At 46.6% G+C, this 19,188-nt stretch overlaps 1 protein-coding gene across 1 annotated transcript in view; it reads left to right on the top strand.

Moving 5' to 3' along the window:
- Positions 1-19,188, top strand: part of LOC143481147 (AT-rich interactive domain-containing protein 1B-like) — a 39,786-nt gene that overhangs the window by 11,112 nt on the left and 9,486 nt on the right. The window contains 8 exon segments of the mRNA XM_076979084.1: positions 1,565-1,654; positions 3,512-3,685; positions 8,799-9,108; positions 14,001-14,113; positions 15,352-15,452; positions 17,774-17,902; positions 18,086-18,295; positions 18,401-18,605. Of these exon segments, the coding sequence (XP_076835199.1) occupies positions 1,565-1,654; positions 3,512-3,685; positions 8,799-9,108; positions 14,001-14,113; positions 15,352-15,452; positions 17,774-17,902; positions 18,086-18,295; positions 18,401-18,605 (1,332 nt within the window).

Here is a 19,188-nt window from a genome sequence, read left to right as displayed (position 1 = left end):
CCTTTCTATCAGCTCAAACTTATAATAACCAGGTTCAAACCAGTCCATCTAATATCAACAACCATTTCATGATCAGTGTCACGTAAATCACATTTTTTCCTCATCAGCGGGCCACCTTGACCATGTTTACACGCCTAAATGTATTGAGACGTTGTTGTGCGATTGGCTGATTGGATCTTCGCATTAACGAGCAGCTGAACAGGTGTGCCTAAAAAGTAGCCGATGTATACGTTATTGTATTACGCACATTATAAGTCTGGTCTCCCTCAAGATCTGTTGCATGCACCAGTGTGTGAAGGTTCACAGTAGCATCTACTGACGGTGTTCAGCATTTCCATAACATGAGCTTGCAGCTTGTTCTCAGTTCCCATTGGAATATCATCTCCTTCTCACCGTACGTTGGCACACGCTTTCTGATACCCCCGTTGCCCTGGTTTCACAGACTTCCTGCTGTGCTGTTATTGGTTCAGAGTTTGCCACCTCTGTCACTCATTGGCTCATGGCATCAGTACGTGTCGCTGAGGCACAAACTAATTTACACCTCTTACTCTTGTGTGTCAAAAATCAATCCATATTCTTTTCATAGCACAACATTAATTATTGCTATTTATGCTTGAGAATCCAAATGTGCTACTAACACTATCAGACTGATAATAAAAAAAAATGATAACTGCCACCTTATGCATTGAAGTATTTTAGACAACAAAAATAGCCTCAAGTTATTGATGTTCTGGAAATCAAAGTTGAACTTTCATGACTGCAATATGCACTCTAAACTGAGTGTCGACATAACTGTTAATGTAATCAACAATAAACAATTGATGAAGTACAATGAGGAAGATGGTTTCATTGTGATTTGAAGTATGAAGCGGAGACGTCACAGGGACTCTGCAGGGATGAAGTGTGTGAGTCTTCAAGCTAAATGACCTGAACCCATAGAGGAGAGACTCTAAACTTAGCATGGGGTGGGGGGGGGGGTGATGGAGGAGCTCTGACAGATACTGAAGTGTCAGACTGTGAAGGGGGCTTTGAAGGTCACAAGATGTAACGTGTATTGAATTTGGGACGAGACAGGTAACCGCTGCTGTCGATAGAGAAAGGCTGTGATGGGAGCTGATTGGTGCGTTTCTGAGCGCTGGCTGCTGAGCTGAAGGGGTTGTAGTCTGGGTAGCGTAGTGCCAGAAAGAGGCCGCCCCGGTAGGCAGGACGGGGTCTCCTGAAGAAGTGAAGCTTCTGCACTCTTCGTTGCCAAGGCGGGAAATGATGTGTGCAGCGTAACAAATGTGAAAAATACAGTTTCAAGTTTCAAGTTTTCAGGATGTTTTTTTCAGGACAAGATGTGTATGAACAGCTTTTTAAAAATTATTTATGCAAAATAATCGTTTCAGATTCAAGTTTAAGATTGTAAGACATAATGGCAATAGAGTCAGACATCCGGTTTTCTGTTGGCCTGGGCGATAGATTTGTGTACTGTTGTACTATTTACATACTGTACTATTAATTTTATGCTGTATGAATTACATACGATACTATTAAGGCTGTTCTTCATTCGTTTTTCTCACAGGATCCCAGCTAACCCCACAGACCTCGGGGAACATGTCTGACGCTGGTACCCACCCCACGATGAACCAAACTCCTGTGTCTCAGGAGAGAGGTAAAGACATTAAAGAAACTCCGTTCAATGCAGCGCACAATTCATGAGTGAATGGATGCGTCTCCTCACCATGTGCACAGTTATAATATTACTTTAGAATAAATCCACAAATCATGAATGCACCTCATTGTGAGGCCATGAATAACGTGCACTGCCTGGGCGTCTGATTTAACACCGTTTACAATTTACCACCATAAAAGCAGAAATGTTACGTTTTGTTTGTTTCCTTGTACAATTCTCTAATCCTTATTCCTGCGACTTTGAAATACAATTAAAAGCACAGCAGACAATGGGATGTGAAGAAGGAGAAATGTCCCTCTGCACGAACCATCTGATGTTTCACTGATGCAATGAAGATAAATTCAATTTGACTTCTCTGACGTAAAGTGCACGAGACCCTCTTTTTGCGCAGGGGCAGTGGCCATTCGGCTGGTTCTCCGTGTTCCCTTACGCCTTCGACGTTCCTCTGTAATTTACTCCGTGCTCTCCCTCCTTTTCTTTACACAGACAATCTCTTTGACCTCCAGAGGACTGTGGTTTGCATTATGCTGTTTAAAATATATGATGGAGTCCAGCCACGCAGCCACGCAGAACTCATTTTATTTCCATAAATTCTGGGGGGGGGGGGGGGGGGGGGGGTTTCCTCTCCGCTCACCGCTCGCATCATTGTTGTCCAGCTAAGAGCCGAGTTTTTGCAGCCAAGCACGGTGGGGTGGGGTGGAGAGGGGTGGAGAGGGGGGGGTGGAGAGGGGTGGAGAGGGGGGGGTGGAGGGGCTACAGGCCGCTTGAATGCATTATTTGCTTTTAGCACTGTCTGTGTAGCCTTCTTCTCCTTCCATCCATTTCCCAGGCAATTTAAAATGCGACATTACACAGTGTTTTTTTTCCCCTACCTCCCTTACGTTAATGGAAGCAAAACATTACGATAATGTCACCCCCTCCCTAACCCCCCCCCCCACCCCCCACCTCCTAACCCTCCACCACCCCCCACCCCTTAGCCCAGATAGAGCTACTCTCACTTACAGCCCTGGCCTCATCAGCCTGCCCAGCACCCTTGCCCAGGCAGAGCTGACTGCAAGTCAAGACGATCGCCTGACCGTCTGCATGGGTTTAAAAGGCCTTGCTCAATGGAGAGAAAAGGGGGGGGGGGGGGGGGGGGGGGAGCTCCCCCCCCCCGTGCACGCCCGCCGCTCTTTTGGAGGGCAGAGAAGGGATCAGCGCTGGTGCTCACTGCACTACCCAACATTTCCATTTAGCCTAATCTACAATATTACTGTGCGGAGCGGCCCGGCAGGCGCAACCTTTCACATCTGAGTGGATTGGCCATCCCCCCCCCCCCCTCTTTTTTGGCATTTTTTGCTCAGGGGTTTTAAATGTAATAAAGTGCCACTCCAGTTAAATATTGAGTCCTGTGAAGATCTCTGTAAATGTCAGCTTTTGGGAGATATTCGGTTTGTGAATGCTGCCACAATGTTTTTAGACATTCTCTCCGTTTCATTCAATTCCACTTATAGATCATTCCGTATAACAAGTTTCTGTCTCTATCACGTGTCAGCCCCACTTATCTGGGAGACTTATGACAGATATCCTATAATGAATCCATGCACCGCATGTTTTAAAGCTGTGGAACTGATTCAGTGCTTCAGTCAGCCTGTGGTGGGACCTCTGAGTGCTGTCATGTGACCTTGCCAACACCTGATTGGCTGATACACCAACTAGCAAGTGGCCAGTGGCAAGTGGCCAGTGGCACTCGGATCATTCTCTCACGTCATCCATAATGCTTTCTGCTACTGACTGGGCTACTGTGACGACTGATTGAACGTTCTTGCTTCTCCTTCTCCTGTCTTTGTGCTTCAGGGTTCTTGCCCAGCATGCAGAGGAACCAGGCCCAGTACGCACCACCGCAGTGTGGGCCGCCCGTGTCCCCACACCGCCCTGCCGGCAGCCACCTGCAGCACGGGATGGGTCCCTATCAGCAGGGCAACTCCACGGTTCCTTATGGACCTCCAACCAGCCAGTATGGGCACCAAGGTACAGACCATTCCAGCAGTGTCCTCAAGACGCTCCTCACCTCTGTTATGTACGCATCCACCTGAGCCATGGTGTTTTCTTCTGTGTGGGGTGTGGGTGGTGTGTGGGTGGGGTGTGGGTGGGTCGTCGCCTCTCACCTTTGACTGCAGCAGTCGTTCTTGTGAAGTGGAGATGAGTCGAGGTAGAAGAGGGCAGTGGAATATTCATGAAGCTGAACTCCATACGCTCCCCACACATTCTGTTTTCGCAAGGATGAATGAAATAAAAATGAATTTGCAGCTGTAAAAAAAAAGAAAATTAAAAAATCGCACCCTGAAATTAATTTTAATGTCCCACCTAATTATCAGAGGTCAATGCTTAAGTGTAACCCTCCATAAAATATAGACTGTGCCAATGACTTCATTACAAGCTCTGTGTGAATGTGGAGGAGGTCACATGGAGCTCGGAGCTTCTGTGACCTGTTCTGGCCCGTCTCCAGTCTCAAGTACAAAAGAAGTCAGCTATGGTTACACTCAGTTACTATAGCAACTATGATGTCCACTCCACAATCAGCCCGCAGAAGCTCTCTGGGATGTCGGGTGGCTCTGACCCCGAGCTAAAGCACTGCTCTGTGCTCACAGGTCCTCTTCAGCAGGACTGGACCAATCACGGCAATAATGGGAAAATGTGTCAGGTGGAAAGAGTTGAGGAAAAAGATGTTACTTACTATTGCCTCTCTCACACAATGTCAACATTGTTTCATTTCTGGCTGGGCAGATAAGCCCGTATGTTTAGTATTTATGCTGCTGTAAGCCTTCAGTCACTCAACGAGGAGAATGGTATGATATTCGTGCTTTAATGTGTCATTGTGATAAATGCACAGTGTGTTTTCCTCTCTTAATCTCCTCCAGATCGTCCCTATTCTACATTGATGAATGGTTCGCATATATTTGGTGTTATTCCCATCCACCCTCTGTCTTCTCCTAATATATCGTAAGGGAAGTTGCACCAATAATGAAAGCATGTCTAGGGGACCCAGGGGGTGGGATGTGGGACGGGGGATTACAGGCCTCTGGTAGAGTCTTGGTCCCACTTGGAACATTTGTGCTGGACTTGGGCCATCTCCAGAGTCATGGCATGGAACTCGCACCAGGCTTGGGTTCTGAGAGGCCCGCCGGGTCAGGCCCGGGTAAGTGGGCCACCCAGCTGCCGCTCATTGTTCTTGATAAAGTGTCCATCTGCTTTCTGTCTCGCCCCCCTGCCAGAGAATTACTAGCCCATTAAACCAACACGGAAATGGGCTCCAGGCTCCTGATTGCTCTGCTGTGGGATGCTTGGGCCAGTGCCTGGAGGCAGCAGCTTAGAGCACATGAACATGTGCATTTGTAAACCTGAATTATCGGCTAAGTATGCGTTATCAGGATATCATACTCAATATAACTGTGGATTTGTTCTCTCTGGAATAGCTGCATGATGCATATTGTTTATCTTCATTAAAGTATGTTTGATATCGACTAGGTAAAAACCAGCATTTTAAGATGTTAAGATCTGTACCGCATTTCACAGAGTACCGTAAAAATTTATGCTTTTGCTTAAAGAACCAGACTTTTCCCTCAAAGATATACTTTATTTCTGCTAATAACTATATGAGGCATGCCTTGCTCGTGTAGCAATTTAGAAGCAGAAAACTCTATCCTTGCTTGCCTTGAGGGAGGTTTTGGAATGGGAGGAGGCCAAGTATGGAGCCCTGAGGCACTTTGAATCTGTTCTTCACCAGAGACTTCCTGCTGAGAGAGCTGCTGAGGTGGCTGGGAGAGAATCTCTGGCCTCGGGCCATGAAGGAAGGAGACTGGCAGAGGCAGCAAGTCAGAGAGAAGGAAAGAAAACTCATGAGTTAGAGGAAAAGAGGATAAGGTGTCTTAGCTGTCGAGGAAAAGTATGACTTTTCTCAAAGTGCCTGCTGCAGAGGTCGTGTTCTGTGCTATTTAATGGTTCCTGAGCAACAGGAGCACCATGTGACTTACATGCTTCCCTTCAGGACTGTCTACTTTATAGTGATGGAATTTATCGTCAAATAATTTATTAGTTATCCAAAAATCTCCTGAATGTTTAAATTGAAGAATTCAAAAAAAAAAAAAGCTTTTAAAATATATTTAGTTTTATTTAAATAAGAGACTATTAGAACTTCCATACTTCATTAGAATTGTACCAAATGTAAAATGTTTTTTTTTTATTCCAAAAAAAAAAAACTTCGGACAGTTAACTTCACTGAAGAAGGTACATTGACAATTTCAGTTGACTTGGAGACCAAAGTTTAAGTATTTAAGCACTCCTAAATGAATTCCTGAGGTAATTTATGTGTTGAAGTTTTAGTGCTGTTGACTGGAACGAGTGAATGGGGCCTGGGTGAAGAGTGCTGAAGATGCAGTGTGTTTAATCTGGTCGGTCACAGTCCTCTCCTACGGGAGAGCGAGGATTAAATACAGCTCAGGAACAGCGTCATCGGAATGTGTGACCATGACTCGAATTTCCATGTAATTGGTAACGCACCACAGTTTCTTTCTCCCTTCAGCCCGCTATGAATACCACACTTCCCAATAGCGAGTGCTGGGAAGAAATGGTGGCAGATATCTAAGGGGTTAAGACTGATAAAAAAAAAGAGTCTGTGATTCATTTTTTGCTTGAGAAAACACAAGAATAGCCAATACCATGGGACTGGCTGCTTTGTGAAGGAATAGGACCACTGATAGAATGAATGCCCAGATCTATTCAGTTATTTGTGGTAGCACTCTGGGTGAAAAAGTAGCTTGTCTGTGGCTGTAAAGGACAGAGTCTGAGAGGTACCCCTTATCACCCCTGAAGAGGCGCTATTAGCTAAGCACCAACAGTTCTGGAAATTAGCCATTTTCTAGGAGGGTGAAAATACAAGGCGGAACATTTCACACCAAACTGACCAAACTGGAAAAATTAATACAACATCCAATAGTCTCTTTCCTCAACTGTAGCTCAAAATCTATTTAGAGTCTCAGCTCTGAAGTATTACAAAAAAAGGGATTATAGCATATATAATATAGTTTTATATATAGGATTTTTTGTGGTCAGAGATAAAAAACGGCTAAACATTCTTGTGTTTTGAAATGATTGGGCACATACTGACTTGTTTATTGAAGAGGTCAGGACTTGGCAGATGAAAAACGAGCAGATCGGGAGTTAATCAGCATTGTGAAGGCAGAGCAGGACTTCGTGAAGGTGTGATGGACCCACTCTAAACAGGGGCAGGTGGGCAGCTGGAACACATCGGGTAAGTGATGGCTGTGTTGGCTGAGTGAATCTGAAAGCAGCCCAGCAGCGGTGCATGGCTCTCCAAGGTCCGTCGCCGTGCCGTTGGACAGATCCGTCTCGGTTCTTTTCTGAGTCATGGTCTGACTCCATTGGTCCACTCCGTTGTTCTGTGCTCTTTGAACAAATGACCAAATGTCCATAAACCTTCAATTTATTTTGGTAAGTGTGGTTATTTTCCTGCATTTTGAGATTCTAAGTGTCGCCTCCATTCAACTTAAAACTAGCGCACAATATCTCAGGTGGATTCCCCAAACTGAAGTGTAGAATTGCTTCTCATTGAAACACTTTGTTGATACTGAACTTCCATCTGTTATTTGAGTCATTTTCACTGCGAGCACTGTGATTCAACTTTTTTGTCATTCTGAGCAGGGAAAACCTCTAGGCCAGACAGGGATTTGATCCCCTTTTCCAGACATATTCTCCGGGGATTAGACCATGAGCCCTAACTAAAGCATCCATAATGCAAGCAGAATAAATACCTCTCTTGCAAAAGAAACACTGATTTTCCCAAGACTTTTCTAATAGAATTTCTCACCTTAATTCACACATGGAAGGTGCAGCAGTCCTATGTGTGTATAGAGGAGACAACTAGGGCTACTTGCACTAAACAGGCACACTTGAACCTACTGCCCACCCCATTTTAACATGTCTGGAATAGAAGTAAAACCCCTATAAATAATAAAAAAAAAAGAAACAACAACAAAAACTATGTTTTATCAAATACAAAACCACCAGTTGCCATCAGAACAGTTTAAGTTCCTCTTGGAAAGCTTTCAAACAAGAAATGTGTGAAATATGGAATACTAAGCATTAATTAGGTAAATAAATGCACCAGAGAACCAGTTTTTGAGAGAAAAAACCCTATAACTCATGGGTGTTACATGACATTGGACCTAATGAATCAGTCCAGATTATTATGAATCCACCACCATGTTTGACAGACGCAAACATTGCGGTTGAAGTCTTCTCATTCTTTTCTGTCCAGGTGTGAACTGAGGAGGATGTTTGCATGCAAGGCAACCCATCTGACAGCGCTTTCTCAGTTCCACTAGGAATGCACACACTATATTCTGCCTTTGTTTGGTGGTCTTGCCTACAGAATGTCTGAATGGCCACCCAGCGTTCAGCTCTGCCATGAGCTTTGAGTTGTTTTGGTCGCATCCATTTCTGAAATGAATTCGGAGGTGTTTTGCAACTATCCCGTTAAATGTCTGTCTGTCCATGTTAGTGAGTTTCAGCAGCCACTGTTGCATCTGGCTGTAACGGTTTGGGTTTGACATTTCCTTTTGCTACCATATTAAAGACCTTTACACACACACCTGCACCTGCACCTGCAGTTCAGGTAGCAACAGGTTGGCCTCTTTGGAAATCTATTAGAAACCTAATGTTCCTTTGAAACCTCACACATTATGTGCTTTTCAGACTTCTTTTGAGACCGCCACATAGTGCTAATCACCATTCATTTGAATATGACTCACTTGTGTATGTGTGTCTGTGAAGCAAAAGAAGTACTGTGGGTTGCCTTGAGAACTTCCTGTCTCCATTAGCCTCCTATTTCATTGGAGCATTGAGGAGGGAGTAACATTTTAATTGGTTAAACTGACACGTAATGTTTTTTAAAGAGATTTTTACAGTATTTTTTGTTTTAAGGCCAAATGCTGTTGATTCTAAAATAACTGTGTCTTTCTGATTGTGGCATTTTGTCTTATCTAAAAAAATAACACAGTAAGGCCCAGACTGAAATAGCCATCTGTATCATTGATTTGTTCTTTCCTTTGCCTGCTCTTCCCAGGTAACTACGCTAGGCTGCCTTCCTATGGTGGAATGGCCAACGCTAACTGCAGCGGTGGTCCAGGGCCTGGTGTGAGCAACAACCTGGCGGTGAACGCCAGCAGCCCGATGCACGGCCAGGGACCAGGGCAGCCTGTGGCCCTGGGACGCAGCCCCGGGGCCAACAACCGCCTCTACCCGGCCAGCAGTATTGCACCTTCCTCCCCCAGCACGCCCCAGTCCACGGGGCCAGGGATGGGGCCTCCCATGGGAGGTGTGAATCGCAAAGGCCAAGACAGCGTGACGGCTGCAGGCGGTCCCGCACAGGCGAGGTGAGCTCCGGCCTCGGGTTGTGCCGCACGGGAAAGCAGGGCCTGTGGCCGGCCCACGTCAGAGCTGTCACAGGAAAGTGTCCTGCGCGTTCAGCATGGGTTTTAAAGCCTCTAACCTGAAATGACAGCGTTTAAGGGCAAGAGTGGATTCCGGGCTGTTTTCGTGTTTTCTTGAAATGTGCTTGACACTGAGATGCTACAATTCGCCTCCCTAGAACTCATGTTGTGTGAACAGTGCACATTTTCCTTTCAGTAACACTACGGAAACACATTTTATTTACGCGCTGGCCTCGTTCGGCCGGTCCACATTGTGCACTCCGGCATTCCCCCGGCTCATGGCCGAACACTGTGTGGTGCCGTCCCTCTCAGACCTCTTGTTCTCCGTGTCTTCTGCTCTGCGGACTACTCTGAGCCTGCCTAAGCAAAATGCTCATTACAGGGTGTGACATATATATTTTTTATTTCATTCATTCCTTCCAGTGTAAAGCCATTCATAACTCGACCAGATAAAGTCATTGTGGTCAGTGTTGTGAACGTTCTCTGCGCTATTATGATAATGCCTTTTAAGGAATGAAAGGAGACCCATCATCTCCCTAGCGTGGTAATAATGACAAATTAAGTGCTGTCCAAGCTTGGTTAACAAGCGCCTTTGTAGAGGGCTTTGGTCGATACATCATAAGCCATTTGACATTTGGAGGAGAGGTTTGTGTTGACACGTTGGTGATTAATGGGGGATATGAGCTTGTGTTGCAGCCTGTGTGTAAATGCTAAGGAAACCATTAAGAAAAGGCATCACTGCCAATAAGAAGTGGCATGACAAGATGCCTACTGCTGAGCCCAATCAGACTGGCTGTCTGTCTCTTCTCTCCGGCTCACTCAGACATCCCGACACATGCACGGAGGGACCGAATGCCTCGAGCACTGTGCGTAGCGCACATCTCATCATCCCCGTCCTATTATGTGACCTCCAATGGCAGCCATTGACAGAACATATGGCTTTATGGCAGATGCGCGAATGCATTCGACGAGAAAGTTGGAGCCAGTAATCGCTCTAAATGCAGGTCATCGGTTAGTAAATTCACCTTTACGGGATCCATGACCAGGGTTAGTCGTATACTGCGACTTTCTCGTCCTTCGTCTGTGCACCTACGACCTCGTTTATGATTGGACGATCGCGGCTACGTTCTTGTCATTAAACATTCCCGTTTCTGCATGTGATGCGCTCATCCAGCGCAGAAAGACTTGTGGGAGATTCTACGTATAGATCTGCCCTCAATCACAGCCTCTTTACCACACCCCCCTTCCCCACTGTTTCCCTTATCTAATGTCATTTGATGTGACTTCGGCTTCTCCTCAGCTTAGACGAAACAAGAGCATGGCTTTGAATGTAAAATGTAATTAAAGCTGTCTGACAGAAGCAGCGAAAGGAAAGAGAAATGTGTGTGTGTGTGTGTGTGTGTGTGTGTGTGTGTGTGTCTGCGCGCCTCCATTCCTGGTGATATCTCTCCAGTTTTTTAGACTTTAAGGACACACACTGCAGGTCCGTGGCTCCGTGACTGGCCTGCCACGGTCCACAGTGTTCAGGACACAGACTCACACTGGTCTGCTCATTCCTTTGCCCAGCCCTGTCACCTAATACAAGTGGCCAGGAGGTCGTTGGAAGCTCCCATATGTATCCGAAATATTTGCCCATCTGCGTCACTCATCCCGCTCTTCTCACAGGGATAACTGCATCACCCAGAGAAAAGGGGCTGTTTTGACCAGGTTCTGCCTGATGTGTTGGGGTTATGTAAGCTGTGTTGTCATTTGAAGACCCCTATTCTTTTCATTTTCACTTTAAAAAGCCTGAGGTGAAGACTGACAGCAGGTACCATTCCGCTGCAGAGAAGGAGCTGCTACACACAGCCGAACCCATGAAGCGTCCGTGACAGAGTGCAGCTTATTGTCTCTCATTCACTGGGGACGTGGTGGTGACTGGTTCCCAGTGCAGCGTTTCCAGTCAGAAAGTGTCCTCTTCTGAAGTAAGACTGGAGGGGGGGAAACCGCCATTTCTAAATGAGTTCAGGAGCTACGAGCAACTCATAATTCTCTGAGAGAGCCGAAAACAAGCTCTGGGAAGAAATTGAAGAAAGCAGTCCTTTAAGGGGGGGAGGGGTGAACCGAATCAAAGGAAATGGAAAAAGGGAGAAAAGAAAAAAGAAAAAAAAAACAGCTCCGGGGCAAATCCTTGCCAAATAATTCATTTCTGACCTCCTTAGTAAGTATATTTGCTAAATAAATAAGGGCTGCTTGGATGTCAAGAATCCGATGCGCCCCCCAGCGATGTGGCTTGTAGCTTTGGCAGGAAGAGTTGGCTTTAATAAATGGCGGGAATAAATGGCTTTTTCTCCTGTTTGATGTGAGGCTTTCTCAAGGATTTAATATGTTAAAAGCTGTCCTTTCATACTGTGTTTTATTTTGGATTTTGTTTTGGTTGAGTCAGGCTCGCGCTGTGCCTGCCGTTGCCTTGAGAGCACATTGGACCATATATAATTCATGGCGTCTCACGGTTGTGGTTGGATCGCCTGCTCTATCCGTCCCTTCTCCCGGCCTGCTCCTCCTCACCCGTAGCAGCTCAGCTCAGAGACGTGCCCCATCCTCCCTCTTGGCAAAATCCCAACCATAATGAACGTTTCTTAATTTTTCAATGTTGACTCTGTCCAAACTTGAAAGGGGCTTGTTCAAGCAAAGCTGTAAAGTTCAGAAGATCAAACGGCGTGTTTAATCACCAGCAGATGTCCCTAATGAAGCTGTTATGGCCCGGCGCTATTGCCAGCCAGCATTCCACTGGACTGTCCTGTCTGGAAAACGTGCTTCACCAAAGCCGTGACGTTTAGATGGGGGACTGTTTATCAGCCGCACGCAGCAAAGCTTTGTCCTGGTCCGGGACGAAACCCTAACCCGTCATTGGCTGTGTGCTTGTGTTCATGAGGGCTGTATCACAGAGAGAGTGGATTAACGGCCCTCCCTCTCGTCCTGGTCCCTCGTGGGCCGGAGAGGGAGACGCCGCGTGGCCCGGTAGCCGCTGCACTACCCTGCTCCCCCACTAGGAGGCGCCCTGGCCTACCCTCACTCCGCCATCACTACAACAGGGGCTGTTTTTAATGCCGTGGCGTCTGCGAGGGAAATGAACGCACTGCCCTGTTGTTGATGGCACCCTGTGCATATATTAAGCATGATTAAACAGCACACTTTCTCTCCATCAAGTGTTTTAATGGCTTTTTTGATGACATGAATTAGTAATAACGGTCGCGCACGCCGATGCTCCAGACACACTTGTTTTGTGTTGTGTTTTTGTGTGTTTATTGCATTACCCGCATGAGAGCTGCAGTTTATGATGTAAACGGATAAAAGGAGACGCAAAGTATTTGGGGGGGACTCTGTTGAAATGAGCGATTGGCCAAGGAGGCTCGATCCGGACGGATGGAGGAGACTCGTCTGCCGTCTCCTTCACACGGAAATCAATCCTGCGAGGAGATTACGTACAGTGTGTGTCGTGTAACACTGCCAGTGACTAATTACATCTGCTAGATGCGATTACAGCGGCCTTCAACAGGCGAAGCCCACTCGTTAGTCACTGTGTGTCAGGTTCACCCGTGGCGTTGTCTCTCGCCACAGCCTACGGTACCCATGACTGACATTAATCCAGCTCGTAGCATTCTCCATTTTCTCATTATTTAAATCAATAATTCAGATTGATTTCAGATCCATCCGAGTACACGAAGCCCCGTTTAGACGCTTCGTCTTTCATCATGCGTCTGACATGTGTTGATACCCTTAGATCCAATTTTGATTTGGATATATTTCACTCCGTTCTAGAGAAATTATTTGTAATCAGTTCTTCAGGCGTAATTCTCCCCATATCTCTCTTCTTTCTGCATTCGCCTCTCCCCCTCCACTCCCAAACACAGTTAACCTTTGATTACACTATTATTGGTAGTGTTCTGTCAATGATTTTTTTTTTTAAATATCATGCTTGTGTGTGTGTGTGTGTGTGTGTGTATGTGTGTGTGTGTGTATAAAACACTGGGTTTTACCACACACACACACACACACACACACACACACACACAGCAACCAGAGTGCAGCAGGTTGCTGATAAGCTGTCTGATGTTCCTAAAGCCATTTGGGGCATGGAGAAAATCGCAGGACTGATTCCCACTGTCACCATGGCAACAAATAACACGATCCTTTCCAGAAGCACACCTTAATTAGTTAAATTATTACTGGGGGGCGGCGCCTGGAGAGCCGTGTAATCTGCCGTGAAACTGCAGTGCACCTTCCTGTAGGTGGTTGTTACCCTGCAGGGGCAGTGTGCAGTCTACCTGCCCGCCACCCAGCCCCTGAATAATGGCCTTTATTTTGTCTTTATTTTGATTTATCTCACAATATCGCAATGCGCATTCATCGTTGGTGGTGAGCACATCTAAAGGTTGAGCCCCTCATCAACAAGTACACATCCCCTCATCACCGTAGCTCCCATCAGGGACTCAACTCATCTGGAAAAAAAACAAGAGGAAAATGTTCTTGCGTTGTCGTTGTTTACATCTGCTTTGTTTAACCTTTTCTATATGAAACGGTTAACAGCCCCACCAGGGGGTCATCACAGAAGTAACGCTAATAATGACGTTTGGCTCAGATGGCTTGGTGATTCTCTTTTTTACAGGTTTTGACATTTGATAAAGGACTACAGCAGTCCTATTATCTACATTTTTATAACAAACAAAGAGATAAGTAAAGTGTCTTTATGCCTTGCTGTCTCACTGTTTGATCCTAATTCCCATTAACACTCCTTTCCCTCCCCCCCCCCCTCTCCCTCCATCCCACCCCCCCCCCCCCCCCCCCCCCCTCAGGCAGGGGGGTGTTTCTGGAACGCCGGGCCCCAGTTCCGTCTGCACCCAGCCAGCGGGTAATGCCACAGGGATGATGTCACCCCGGGGCTCCACCTCCAGTGTTTCTCCCTCAGGTAATGCTGACTCCTGCCAGGAAGCCACAGCAGGAGGCAGCGCCTCACGCCCCCCAGGTCCTAAAAACCGCTGCGTCGGCACCTCCTTCGGCCTCGCCAGTCACGCCATACCTCCAGCCTGAAATCATTTGTTTAGCTGGTGTAGTGGTTGGCCCGAAATTCAGCTTTACTCTTGCTTAGTTGAATGTATGGAATTAATATCATATATATTTTTTTTATTATGTACGGAATTATTTTTAGGAATATATTGTTTATTTTCAAGATTTTAAAATGGTAAATTTGCCATGGCAATGATAAATAGATTACACAACAAAAAAAGCTGAAAAGGTTTCGTGTTCTGCAAAGCTATTGTTCAGATTTGTAGGAATTAGAATCTTTATTATAAATGAATCCTGTTGTCGGGAGAACCTCCGAACAGGGCCGAATTCTTTGTTTCCCAGAATCCTCCATGCCTCGCTATGGAGAGTGGTAACTTTGTTCCTACTTATTAAGTTTGCCCTGTTGAAAGCAGATGAAAGCTCTCTGGCTGTATGCCTTCACCTTTCCGCATTGCCAAAGACGCACCTCCAAGTAGGTGATGGCGTAATAGAAAATATTTCTGTGCAGACTCACGAAACAGGAGATCAGGGTGTCTGCGTGACATTTGGAAGACATCAATTGAATTAGAGCGCTACGGTTCTTAAAAACTCATTTCTGATGCCTCCGGGGTTGTGTAAGGGGGAGGGGAGAGAAAGAAAAAAAGAAATTAGTTTCCCATTGTGCATGGTTCTGAATGTTGGGTAGAGGGAAGCTATGGACCTTGGGCTCTGGGCAGACATTCACAAGTTCCGCTTCCTCACAGCCCTTTGGCCGCTGTGGTTTTTCTTGCCGTTTGTTGACGAATAGATTAACAGACAGCTGCCACGCACAGACAGTAGTGCCACATGCTTTCACAGAGCTGGACAGACACACATGCTGTTTATAAATACAGGCTGGTGGTGACGAGCCTATGCCATGGTCCCCGAGGTGCTAACACAGAAGATCTTTGACCACATTAACACACTCACACGCACGTCATCCGGCCCTCACACACTCACACACTCAGGCCAGCAGCCTGGTGCCAAAGCTGTAGGGTCTCTGACGCTCACTTCGGTGGTCTGAAATGAAATATATTAATTGGATTTCGCATCTACTTGCTCTAATTTCAACCGCTAGTTTAAAATACCGGTCTGGCAAGAGTGCAAATTCTTTACACACAGGGCCCGGGGCCGACAGTGGTGAGATCCTGGTGGGTGCTGACTCCAAGCAGAAGGTGGTCAGTAAAGAGGAATGGACCCCTTCAGAACCGCCCAAGCCCAAGGTACGAACCGCCGTCTGGGCTTCTGTACCACATCGCTTCTTCTCTTCTTAGTGTTGGTCACTTTCATTTGTCACACGCTTATTGAGTTTATTATTTGGAACGTGTTATTGCCTGGAGAGCCATTTCCAATCACTGAATGACTGACTGACTGAGGTCTGTTTCTCAAGCACATGCTTGTGCTGTAGACAGATTGCTAACTAGCCAGCTAGGTAGGTTATCAGCAGACGTGAGGTGGTTCACTGGGAAGACCCCAGTAAACGCTTGGTAGGCTGTGAGGAGTCATCGTTGTCTTTCCATTTGTCATGTGATTAGGTAAGTAGTAATACGGGTGAACTGGCCCAAAGATGGCTACCCTTAGTGATGTTAGCCAGCTAATGACTTTGATGGGCAGGTCTATCTTGGAATGTGGGATGTTCGTAGTGACGAGGACTGCAGTTATAGTATCAATCCAGCATGTCTGCTTTGCCCAATATGGGGGGAAAAAATTGTTTCCTCAGGATTTGAGAACACGAGCCGCTATTAGCTGAACAGTGTCGATGACGTCAGGCCAGAAGGTGCAAGGTAGGGGGGTCAGCATGGTGTTCACACTGCCTGAGGCCTCGGTCTCCCTGTCCCATCCTGGACTACAGGGCAGGCCTGGCAGATGGCCAGGATTAGGACCCCTTCAGATTAATATCAAAGGTTGTTTACATTGCAGCTCATGTGAAACTGATTCATTCACTTCAGAATGAATTTTCAGCTAACTACTAAATAACACCAAGCAGTCTACCTCGAGTCGAAGCTGTTCATGGAAAATGTAATAACATCTTATAAAGAAATGGAGTGAAGTGAAATAAATGAACTATAAACAAGAAATCGGTAGCCCAACACAATAGTGTTCAAAATACAGAGTAAGAAGGGTTTCAAGAACGAGAATTCTGTCATGGTGAAACCATGTTATTAATGAAAATATAAGTTAATTGGAAATGCGTACATGTTTGGCAGAGTGCTTCATTACACACTGTACATATTTGGCAGAGTGGTTTATTACTTTATGTCCCGTAACCTGGATCATAAAATGTTTATCCTGATTGTGGTTTTATATATATAAATATAAAACACAGAAATTTTATTTCAATATTGGATTTCCCCATATTACAAGTACAAGTAGTGTTAGCTGTCTGTCATAAAAGTTTAAAATATGAGTGATTTCGTGGACACAGCAGTTAAATGCAGAATACCTTTATAATAACCTTATTTTATCATAGGTACCGTAATTATGTGAGCACCTCCCCATTGCTGAAATGCCCATTAGAAAAATATTTAGTTTTAATATTTATCATTTATTATTATGTGGATAAATCGAACAAATACCTAGCGTCAAGGGCAGTCATTGCATCTCACTCTGCACTTCATAGCAGACCCCTAGGACGCGAGGAGGTTGTCTCAGAGGTGGGACACACAAGACCACTCGATTTCTCTGCTCCTTTTGAAGATTTCCAAGCATTTCAGATATTGGAACGTTGACGTACAATACTGTGAATGGTGGAACTAGGATTGCAGGTTGTGTTCCTGTTTGTCTTGTTTTCACCCAAGTGGAGATGAAGAGGTTTTAATTATTTATAGAATAATCCTACCTAATAATGTTGTTTGCTTTATATTGACTATACAGGCCTCCTGTGCTGCTTGGTATTATATAATAAAATGCATGTTGAAGGGACTTTCTCCTTTTTGTCTGGCTTTGACACACACACACACACACACACACACACACAATAACTCTGTGTCAGCTCTGTATTCTCTTTGCTCTTTGACTTTGATCGTCTTTTGTTTTTTTTCCCCCTTCGTTTTATTCAAGTAGCTTTTCCTCATCCCTGATAATAGTGGTTAGTGTTGAATTATTTAGGCTGCCAAAAGTGCCTGAAAGACCCCTGGAGTGAAAAGATGATATGTCTGAAAGAACATGTCCAAGCCATGCTGTTAGAAATTTGGAAGTGGAAAAAAAAAAGTAGAATAGTAGAAAATGGGAGCTTGAGCTTCTGCTGACTTTTGCAGTCTGTCAGTGAATGTGTGCCACAGTGTCCTGGAGACGTCTCCACCGGCCCCTCCACCAGGCACACGGATGCTCCTTCTTCCTATCATTCATTTTTCAATACATACTCCCTGTACTGTCATTATCATTATCCTCTCTCACTAGGTCTCACCTCCCCCACACACACACACACACACACACACACACACACACACAGGTGCAGGGATCTCAGCGTGTCCCCTGCGTTTGAGGTTCCTCCGTCCTGGAGCAGGCAGGTGAAACTCCATTGCTTCCTCTCTCTCTTCTGCAGGACGGTTACGGCGGCCAGTCGCAGCCCCCCACCCCCTCCCCTCTGTCCCCGAGCCCCGCCAGTCTCTCCTCCTGCCACGGTGATGACAGCGACAGCAACACCGCCTGGCCCAAGACTCCCTCTAGTCCGGTAAGCATCTCCCGTCCTGCCGTAATCACTCCAAAAACTGGGTTTGATTCGTAAGGCCCTCGGAGAGACAAACGATACGGTTATAACCGACGACGGGCGTACGTCTGTCTCCGCGGTGGTGGGCGAGCGAATAATCCTAGGGCTTTGTCTCCTGTCCCCCCGTCCCGCAACCCACCCCGTCAGAAGTCTAGCTCCGCCAGCGTCACCGGCGAGAAGGTCTCGAGGCTGTACGAGATGGGAGCGGAGCCGGAGAGGAAGACTTGGGTGGACCGCTACATATCGTTTATGGACGAACGAGGCACACCTGTTCCTCACCTCCCGGCCGTGGGCAAGAAGCCCCTCGATCTCTGCAGGCTCTACCTGGTTGTGAGGGACATGGGCGGCCTGGCCATGGTAACGTGTTCCGGTCTCATCGTCCCGCTGCTTTGTTTCGAGTGTCGGCGTGTTTCCGAGTGTTCGGGCCAGCGGTAGTGGCTCACCCTCTCATCTCCGTGACAGGTGAATAAGAACAAGAAGTGGCGTGAGCTCTCCTCCGCGCTCAGTGTGGGCACCTCCAGCAGCTCCGCCAGCTCTCTGAAGAAGCAGTACATCCAGTACCTGTTTGCCTACGAGTGCAAGGTGGAGCGAGGAGAAGAGCCTCCGCCCAACTCCTGTCCCGCCGCAGACGGCAAGAAGCAAGCCAGGATCCAGCCACCATCTCCGGGTGAGTATCTACAGGGTTCGGTGACGATGGCAGTAGTGATATGAAGCTCGTTCCTCGGTTCCTCGGTTGGGTAACATCTCTACATCTGTATCCCATCCAGGCCTCTCACCGAGGCCTACGTCTCATTTCTAAAGAGCTGTAAACTTGCGTGTGTTGTGTATATGTCTTTACGTAATACGCAAGATAACAAACGTGAGTGAGATGTGAGCCCTGCTTTACTGTGTGTTAGCGTGAATCGGTGCAGACTCAGCACTACGGCCGATCCTGAGCCTTTTACAGGACAGGGGAGCTCTTGAACGTTCATACTGGATCAGAACTCCTTTTGGTTCACTGAACAGGGAAATAGGATATGCAGGTTTAATCGGAGAGGTCGTGTTCTGAGCCGGTGCATAGGCGTACCCTTTGGTCTCGTCAGCCTGCCATTCTGCCGCCGTGACATTTCGACTTGCGCTTTCGCGAGGTGTCTCACCGCCTGCGGCTACGTGCGGCTGACAGGTGATGATGTCACGGTTAAGGCCGTCTAGCGAACGGGGGCGGTTGAGTGTGTAAGCGGGTGGGGGGGGGGGGGGGGGGGGGGGGGGGC

Source organism: Brachyhypopomus gauderio, chromosome 17, assembly GCF_052324685.1.
Source record: "Brachyhypopomus gauderio isolate BG-103 chromosome 17, BGAUD_0.2, whole genome shotgun sequence".
In the NCBI taxonomy this organism is placed as follows: domain Eukaryota; kingdom Metazoa; phylum Chordata; class Actinopteri; order Gymnotiformes; family Hypopomidae; genus Brachyhypopomus; species Brachyhypopomus gauderio.
Note: the sequence above shows the minus strand (reverse complement) of the source record. Positions and strands in the feature narration are given on the sequence as shown.